This window comes from Hippoglossus hippoglossus, chromosome 4 (genome assembly GCF_009819705.1).
Source record: "Hippoglossus hippoglossus isolate fHipHip1 chromosome 4, fHipHip1.pri, whole genome shotgun sequence".
NCBI classification, from domain to species: Eukaryota; Metazoa; Chordata; class Actinopteri; order Pleuronectiformes; family Pleuronectidae; genus Hippoglossus; species Hippoglossus hippoglossus.
The window spans coordinates 11,611,274-11,620,968 of record NC_047154.1 but is presented as its reverse complement, the minus strand read 5'-3'; the positions used below and the strand labels follow the sequence as shown (position 1 = coordinate 11,620,968).

General features: G+C 38.9%; 1 protein-coding gene across 3 annotated transcripts in view; it reads left to right on the top strand.

The window, feature by feature from the left end:
- The first annotated feature begins 3,815 nt into the window (after positions 1-3,815).
- LOC117759724 (zinc finger protein GLIS1) overlaps positions 3,816-9,695 on the top strand; it is a 75,177-nt gene continuing 69,297 nt past the window's right edge. The window contains exons 1-2 of one of the 3 annotated variants that reach the window (XM_034582025.1): positions 3,816-4,009; positions 4,166-4,505. In XM_034582025.1, coding sequence (XP_034437916.1) covers positions 4,217-4,505 — 289 coding nt within the window. In that variant the 5' untranslated portion in view covers positions 3,816-4,009; positions 4,166-4,216. Of the gene's footprint in view, positions 4,010-4,149; positions 4,506-9,695 lie in introns of those variants that run through there. The other 2 variants (XM_034582023.1, XM_034582024.1) reach the window with 2 other exon arrangements.

Below are 9,695 nucleotides of genomic sequence, written 5' to 3'. Positions count from 1 at the left end.
CCCGCACAGCTCGTACTTTCCAGCGCAAGCGCGGAGGTGGGCCAGAAAACCGAGGCTGTGGTCCGGCTGCATCGAGATGAAACCCCCTTCCCCTATTTTTTATTTATATTTATCTGATTTCAGTTGACTCCTTGCATGTATTTAAGTTGCATACATGTCCAAAGCGTTCTATCAAACATGTAGAGCCTAAATACTACACTATTGACCTGCAATACTTTGTTTTACTTTGTTGTTCTTTTAAATCATATTCTTATCTATTGGTAGATAAGAAGTTGAAATTATTTAGAAACTTGTGAACATGCTCTGTGTTAGGGCAGCTCCACCTGTTTCATCACGGTCCACAATGATGGGATGTACTCCGCTTGCTGAATGTCACATTCTCAGATAAACTCACCAATCACTTTATTAGGAACAACACACAGACTCTTTAAGGCCTCTCCTTGCTTTTAAAAAACCCTCAATTCACTGTTGTATTGATTCCACAAGATGATAGAAACTCCACCTCTATATTCTGCTCCACGTTGACATGACTGCATCACCTCATTTCTGCACATTCATGATGCACGTCTCCTGTTCTAACACGTCCCACATGCTTTGTACTGGGGTCAGATCTGGCCTTGAATTTCACTGAACCCACTGACATGTTCATGAAACTAGTTTGGAGGTGCTGAGGAAGGTAGGAATAATTTGACCATATTCGTTAACCCCTCCAAGTTACTGTCTATGAGATGTCAAGATGGGGAAAGTTGTTATATATATATGTTATATACTGGATTCCTGTCATGCATATCCGCATTCATACAGTCACATGTCCACGAGGAAAACCAATCACAACACACCATCTTACAGGTTGTTCATACCAGGGATGGGGAAAGACCCAAATGTATTTTTTAAAATAAAATACCAAGTACCCTTATTGCAAATGTATATCAAAATAAAGTACAAAATACAGCAGCCACGCCATGTATCAAAATAAACTGCTGTGTTTTTGTATTTTATAAAATACAGAAAAATGACATTGCAAATATATATATATATATATATATATATATATATATATATATGTTTATATCAGCCTATCTATCCCTTCAGCAGTTCACTCAGTTGATTAAGTGGACCATTTGTGAGAGCAACAGCTAACGAGGCATGCCATAAATCTGACATGCAACCAGTCAACACATAGCTCAAACAGTCTGACCTACCGTACCTGTTTGGTAATGAAGGGCCTACCTTGCATTAGCAACACTGACAACAATGACAAACATATCATTCATAAGCAGACAGATGATCTATTCAATTGCCCACGCAATAACAGTTATTCGAGTACAGTTCTCACGACAACACAAAACAGTCCCCACTAAGTTACACACTCAGACGTTGTGAGCTACAACAAATGCCAGTGGTGGATGGGACAACAACCTGTTGTTTCATGGCTTTGCAGCACAACGTTGTTCATGACAATAAGGTACAAAACATGTATGCATTTAACAAGGTAAACCATCTTGTGGCATTATACAGTAATGTTGTGCAGAAACTCTAAAATGCATTAAAGTTATTTCCCCTCGCACAACCAATGAAAACTTAAAGGTTCAGTGTGTAAGATTTAGGTGAAAGGGATCTATTGGCAGAAATTGCTTTTAAAATAATCCTAGTGATGTTTTCACTAGTGTCTTTCATCTAAAATGTACGAATTGTTGTTTTCTTTACCCTAGAATGGGCCCTTTATATTTAAATACTTTACGTCGGGAGCGGGTCTTCTCTATGGAGGCTGCCATGTTTTTTACAGTAGCCCAGACTGGACAAACTAAACACCTATTGAGTTTTTATGACAACTGAAGGCTACCACAGGTGCTCCTTCATGTTTGGAAGGGGAGGGTGAAGTGAGGGGTAATTCAGCTGCAACATGCAACTATACCACTAGATGTCACTAAATTCTACACACTGAATCTTTAACATAAGCTGAAAGTAGCAAGCTAACATTAACTGTGAGGGCTGCTAACTTTACTCTGGTTAAATAGTTAGATAGAACACTTAGCCCAGGATACCATAACAAACACCAAAAACAAACTGGGAACTGTTAAAAATTGTTGCAATTTATGCTAAAAATGAATGGAGAGTGGGCAACCAACACATTTCTCACCTTGTGCTTCTTGTTCTTTGGGTCTGGCTTCATGTAGGAGCATCAATTTTCTGTACCTTAATGTTCTGATCTCAACAAGCCTGGGCACGTCACTGAGTAGATACCAATCAGAGGCTGCATAAATCAATTTTCATTGTTTTGACAGCATCATGTCGACATCTCACAGAAAGTATTTTACAGTATTTTTAAACTACAAAAGTACAAAACACTAAAGTATTTTGATAGAAAGTATGAATACATTTTCATAAAACCTAATACAATTGACAAAATACTATTTGTATTTTGTATTTTAAATACATATTTTAAATACATGTATCATAAATACTGCTGATCCCTGGTTCATGCCACCAATGTGTTTGCGGTAGTAACCGACTCTGTCAACTGTGAACCAGTTGGTATTTTCACTTCCACTCAGAAACCACAAGATGGCGCTGCACAATTGCATTTCACAATATAATCTCAAAACAGGTTCAGCCTCGCAGCAAAGAACAATTTAACTCGGGGTCTAAATTGAGAAGACTTTGAATTATATTTGTATTTATTAATTTGAGAAATGTTTAATTATTCCTTATCCAGTGATTTAATTTATACATTAATCGTTTTTAAATCCAATCTTCTTCACACTATTTCTGTTTTGTCCTCCTTATAATAGTTAAAACTTAATATAAGATAGAGATATTTAACATCTTCATTCAGGTTTTTAGGAAGGATGGGTGGAATATATTAAAATACATTGTAATGGAATATTAAAATGAAAAAGATGTAACATCTTTTATTATTTAATCTAAAACAAACCCATCTCCTGCTTTTATCCAGGAAGAAGTAATATATTTTAAAAGAAAGTCAGACAACTGTGACACATTGTCATGATTACTAGCATTTTCCTTTCTGCATCTAAAGTACGCATGATAACATAACAGTAAGTGTTTTTCATTATATTGCAGTTTTGTAATTTTTAGTTGATGTAATGGTCTCTGTAAAAGCTGATTGTGTGATAACACTTTGGATGTACAAATTCTACACAGTTGCCTATTAGGGCTGGACGATATGGCAAAATTTGCAAAACAGATTCTTGCTGCTGAGTGAAAATTGTGGTTTCAAATTCGTCTTTATCAGCAGAAAATGACAAACTCCTGAAAAAAAACACATTATACAAGTCTGTGGAACAACAATAAAGTGTTATACCTTCTTAATTTGCTTATAAGCAATATACCAATATATACTTACCTTTTGTTAAATTGCTATAAGTGAAAATTGCATTGCAATAAAAATTATAAAAACGTAATTTATATAGCCCCTCATAGCTATAATGTCAATAATGTCATTTACAATCAAAGACTGCAGATAAAATAATAATAAATAAAATGAAAATAATATAAATGATGATGAAATAATTTAAAAGTAATGGCAAAAGGGATAAAAGAAACATAAGAAACATGTTTGTTTTATTGCCCAGCCCAAGAACCTGTTATACATTTTTTTGCATGCAGCTTTAGTTAAAATAGTTGGCAGGTCAGTGAAACATGGTGCATTATGGTTGAGAGCATACAGGGTCACATGCGCATATGTAGCAGGATCTCACAAACTTTACATCCAAGCTCAGATTTACGACAACACACACAGCCGCCTCGATCCAGATGTTATCTTCCAGAGAGAGAGAGAGAGAGAGAGAGAGAGAGAGAGAGAGAGAGAGAGAGAGAGAGAGAGAGAGAGAGAGAGAGAGAGAGAGAGAGAGAGATGCTGATGCGTGATCCTCACTGAGAGAGGATGCTATCGGTGCTGCGTGCAGATGCGTCCCCCTCCTGTTTGCGCAACATGCAAATGCGCGCAATCAGCCCTGCTCTTTTCCTCATAGGCTTATCCGACCAGGTAGGTGTTACCAAAACATCTGGAGCGCCACACTGCTCTCTCCAGATGTCTTGACTCTTCCTGCATCAAATGAGCGCTGCACGTTTGCACAAAAACCGCGAGTGTGTGTGACTCCACTTTTATGATTGGTTTCCTCCCTCTCATGCATGCGCGCAGGTAATGTGAAGCCGCACCACTCCACTGCATGGGAACGCCAGCGAGTCACCGATGCAGAACTCCTCAGCGCGGTTCGGGATGGTGAGCCACTGTCAGGCGCCGGTGTTCGCGGACTTCCCCGGCGTGGCGCTGTCCGCGTACGGCGGCAAGGCGGACGTGTGTGCGCGGCGCGGCGGCAGCGGCGCGTTCGGAGCGCAGATCTGCCGCAGCCCGCAGACCTACGACGGCCAGGCGGCTCTCATGAACTGCTCCAGCCAGAAGCGACTCAGCGGCTCCGAGCAGAAAGCGCATCTGGCGGCCAAAGCTCCGCGGTCGTGCTTCTCTCTCCCGCCCATGCAAGGTAGGTTAAACCGTGGAGGTGTTGACCTGATGCTGCAGAGGTGGTCAAAGTTGATTCAGCAGTTAATAACGTTTACCACAGACGTTTTAAAGCCTTCATTGAAACACACCACTAGGATCACACTGATCGAGTGAAACAGCTGCTCTCTCAATTTTCCAATCCAGTCAATACTTGATATTGATAAAAAACCATCATCTTTAATCATGCTTTCTCCATATGGCTCCTCTGTAGAGCATCATCCGTTTGATGCAGCTCTGTTTAGCCCCATTTAGTTGAGAGCCCTGTTTGCAGTTGTGGATTAGGTCTGCTAATTAAACCCAGAGCTCACTTGGATCCTGTGCCAGTTCATAAATAACTCTATAATCAAAGTGTGTGTGTTGCACATGAAGGCCATGTGAAGTGATGTGCAGTGTGCACACTAACTGCCAGGCAAGCAGTATGACTCCTGCGGATGTTAACAAGTCATGGCTGCATTTTAATTCATGGGTGGATTAGTGAACAGTTCACTCATTTAGTTAAAAGTGAAGGTCTGGCATCTTCAAGCCTTCAACAGGTTGGAACAGTCCTTTAATGAGTGAATGAATTGGGATTGGCTCCTCTAATGTAGCTTCTGATTTTTAATAAGTGTATTTTTTATTTTTCAAATCTTCCCCTGCCTCTGAAGAAAATAAATTAAACTCTGACGTCTGCTCATCAGTGAGAGCGAAAACTTTAAAACAACAATTACACAGATGAGATGAGCACTGTCAGATAAAGCATCCAGTGTGTGTGTGTGTGTGTGTGTGTGTGTGCGTGTGTGTGTGCGTGTGTGTGCGTGTGCGTGTGTTAGAGCTACTCCATCCTGTTTAGACAGAGTGTTGTTGTGAGAGGGCGGAGGTAATTACAGCCCCATCCTAAATTATGATTAGACGGAACAGACTTTTATATTAGCAATCATCCTTGCAGCAAGAAGAGGATCAACGGATTTGATTATTGTTTCTTCTTGCTAAACACAAACCATATGTCTTGCCGAATGTGTCCCAGCATTTATGAGTTCTCTCAGAGCACAGTTGTGCCCTCGCTCAGCTTTCCATCCCCAGCATCCCCGCACCAGAATGAATCGTCTCATTGTCTCTGCAGCGCTTTTGAACTCGCTTCCCGTAAATTGTGGGAATGCAAGATGTGTTGTGTGTTTGTGGATTATGTTGTGTAGATTAACGCTGGAGCAGACGCGCACACATGTCCGTTTGTTTTCGCTCTAACTCGGTGAGACAGTTGAGTGATATTTTAATAATTTCAATATCTTTGCGGGTTCGTGAATTAAAATAGTTTTCAGACCTTTCCGCACAGCAAACCCCCCCACCCCCACACACTATTTCCTGAAGCACATATTCATTCAGCAACGCATCAAAATGTGTTGCATGACTTGGCAGTTACACATTTACATTTTTCTTTGCCCTTATATTTGATTAATAAAACATTTATTGGATTTAACCTGTACTCCTGATGTTGCTGTCTCTATAGGAATACGATCAGACTTTTTAATGTTGTTCTACAGCCTCTCTCTGTGAGCAGGGAGTATGAAAGCGATCTCAGTGCTCATCAGTCTTTTTGTATCATGCCTCATTTCAGACTGATCGTATTACACGTTCCCATTAAGGGACGTTTTCAGCCATTACTTGAGATTTATACGGAGAAGAATCTCTGAACAAACACAGGCTGTAATATTTATCCTGATGGAAGTGAGACAGCGGGGAGAAGAACCTACCTCAGATGGGAGATTTCTGACCTTGAACGTGTAGCCTACGCTGTGTTTGCAAAATTTCAACAATTACTCAGTGATAAAATACAGTGGAAAGGTGATGTTGCATCTAATAGTCAGTTGTATAATTTTTTTTAGGTACGCAGTTAGGTCTGGGCAATAAAACGTTATTAATTATTAGTGATTTCAGTCCAATACTTATTCATATATTGCTTATGCATTGTGCAAGCACAGTGACGAGGTATACAATGAAATTAATCTACCTCAGATGAGTAAAATGTTTTGCAGTTTTTCATATGTTTGTCATTCTCTGCTCATGAAGTAGAGTTTAAAACCACAACCTTCACTCAGGAGCAAAAAGCTCTCTTTAAACTTAAAAGAAATAATTATCAATATAGACTGATAATTTTTGGCCATATCGCCCGGCATTATAGACACAGGACTGTAGTTAGCTTTTGTTCAAGTATTCCCAAAAACTGCCAATCTATGCTGTGATACAAATTTTTGATTTGATGATTTGTTGATTTGTTAAGTGTGTGTTAACATGTGTCTAAATAAGTGAAGTGTAATGTGACACAGGCAGGGTTTTCATAATAAATGAGTACATTACAGACTGTAAGAGTTGAAGTGCCGTCATGTATTGTGGCTCTCAATCTTTTCCATTTTAGTTGTGTCTGTTTTTTTATACATCAAATATCCTAAATTACAAAAAATTACCCACAACATTTGGTTAAAAATAAATCCTCATACATAGCATTCTTCTTGCTGCACCCTCTGCTTTTTAATAACTGCTCCCAGCTTCATTTCAAGGAAAATTGTTCGTTATTTTTCTTTGCATCAAGTTGAATGACGCACAAATCACTGCAGTGAACACTTTCAGTACGCCGTGTGTGTGTGTGGGTGTGTGTTGCTTTTGAATCGAGTAGTGACTGATCATCCCCAACACTGCAAGTCTATAAAACGTGCTATAAATATTAGTGCCCACCAGCAAAGAAAATATTTAGCCTGCAAAGAAAAACACTTTGACCCCTCTTGCAAAGAGAATATCAGGTTTGAATGAAGTGTGTACTCTAGCATCATTTGATACCTTACTAAAGTTTCTCCTGGCCGGGGCGATGCTGCCGATGTCTGGGAGCTTATTTGGGGAAAATGTTTGACTTAGAGGAGTGTGCCGGAGTCTCACAGTCCGTCTCTTAGATAAATGTCTGTCTGTTTATTCAGCCGGAGATGAGTAATGGACGTTTGGATTTGATCATTGTCAGAGCTTTTTATTTTTCTGTGTGACGTGTTTTCTATAAGTCTTCACATACAGTCCTTATACATACACCTGTATGCATGGACACAAACCCACCAGCATCCATTTCTAATGCATGCAGACACTGTGCCAACATATGCTCAACACACGCTCACTATGCCACACACACATACGGTATGCATATACACTTTTTTGTGGCATTGGCACCAATGTTGAATTCCCTCTAACTGACATTTTCCTGTGTTTTTCTGCAGCAGCGTTCATAGACGTCAGAGCACAGGGTGATAACCAGACTATTATGAGAAACAAGCGACCGTTACATCTCACTTTGAGCCTGTCAAACACTTAATGACAGATTCACAGTGGCCTGTGAATAAATCTGGTTGTGAGTGCACAGAGGAAACACTTTAAGAGTGTTTTGTGAAGTCTGTCATTCTAATTAAAGTGTATTATTTATTATTTACATTTTCAATAGAAAGAACAGTGGGCAGTTACAATTAACCTGAAGAAAAAAGCTGCATGATATCGATGTCACTGTTACTTAAAAAGCACAGAAATATTTATCTTAAAGAAATAATATAGAAGAGTAGTTGATCCTAAAGTTTTATTTGAAAATACATATCATTATTATTACATAAAAACATATTATTCTCATTAAAGCCACCAATAACATTGTGCTCAGTCTAACTCATAAGGGAGCTGGTGTACACATTTAAAATATCAGTTTGTCCCAGTGTCTTTTTTGGATACTTTTCCTCTAAATAAATCTTAAGTTTCGTGTCACGTTAAATGTTTATACAGCTGTAATTCTGGGAAAATGTTTGCTTCATGGAGTTTTGAGTTTCTTAAATTGCCCCGGACTTTAGCCTTATAATTGTTTTAGGTCCGGCTTTTGATGCATGCACAAGATCATTTTGTTTATTCGTCTTGGATTTCAGTAACGTTCTCGGTTTTGATTTGTGTCACTGTGACATTATTGTACCAATTTGACTGAATCGGGGCTGTGACAGGAGGCTGTATAAATCAAAGTCTCCAGAGTTTCTATTGTGGCAGCTCAATGGTTTTGTGGTTTTGTTGCTTATTGTTGAAAAGACCAAAGAGATGGTATTGGATCCTAAATCTCTGGAAAATACATCCCTAATGGAGGGATTGATCAACAGGGGGAAATGATTGAGCAAGTGACAGAGCAAATATTTTGGTGAGAGTTTTGACCGCAGTTTAGAATAAGGATTCCATGTTTGATTTTTATGCTCTTGAGTCAGTCAAAGTTTAAAACGTCATTCGCAGCTGTTGAACAGTTCAAAAGAAGCTGTGTGGATTAAATAACACCAGTATAATCATGATCTTTTACAGGGCGACTACTGGATCAGTCATTTGCTATGGTTCATGGCAATCTAACTGTGAAATCCAAGTTTCCAGTAATCCAGATTGTGATAGGAACAGCAGGGGAAATCAAAGGTCTTTTGCCTCTAACATCTTTACAGGAGCTATTTGGAGATTAAGGTGTTAATATGGCTGACTCCAACCATGTATTTGATATACAACAAGGTTTATGTTTACATCAAGCTTACATTTTCGTAAGTGCAACAGTAGAAATGGTGTTAATAACCTTATATATATATACTTATTTTCAACTAGAATGGCACTCAGTGGAGCAGATACCTCCATCAAGGCCCGACAGTGTCTTTAAATTCAATCAGACCGTACCAAGTTTTTTATTGAAATCTGTCGAGTAGTTTTTGCTTAATCCTACAAACTATCAAACAAACCCAGATTTAAACCTAATCGCCTTGGTGGAGGCAACTATACTGTAGCAAGGCTGAAAATGAATCATGGCTTTTAATTAAAAGCATCAGCTTCACAAGCAACTGAAAATGTTGGTTCTGTGCCACACGGACACTCATATTTGTCCATAAAAGAATTATATTACAGCAAAATAATCAATCCTTTCTGATTTTGAAACATTTATTTTACTTTACTGAATCCCTTCTCTGTTGGAAAGAGAGAACGTAAACGTGAGATTTTTAAAAGTAAAATTGAAGTAGCTGAGGATCTCAACATCACTGTTGTTCAATAGGACCAAAGGTTGTAAGAGTCAAACCAGTTTTGTGTCGACTCTCCCTCCCAGATGTTGTGAAAGACTGATCAACCCTCAGAGAAACCGTTTTACTGTCACTGCAGCTAAAAGAGATTT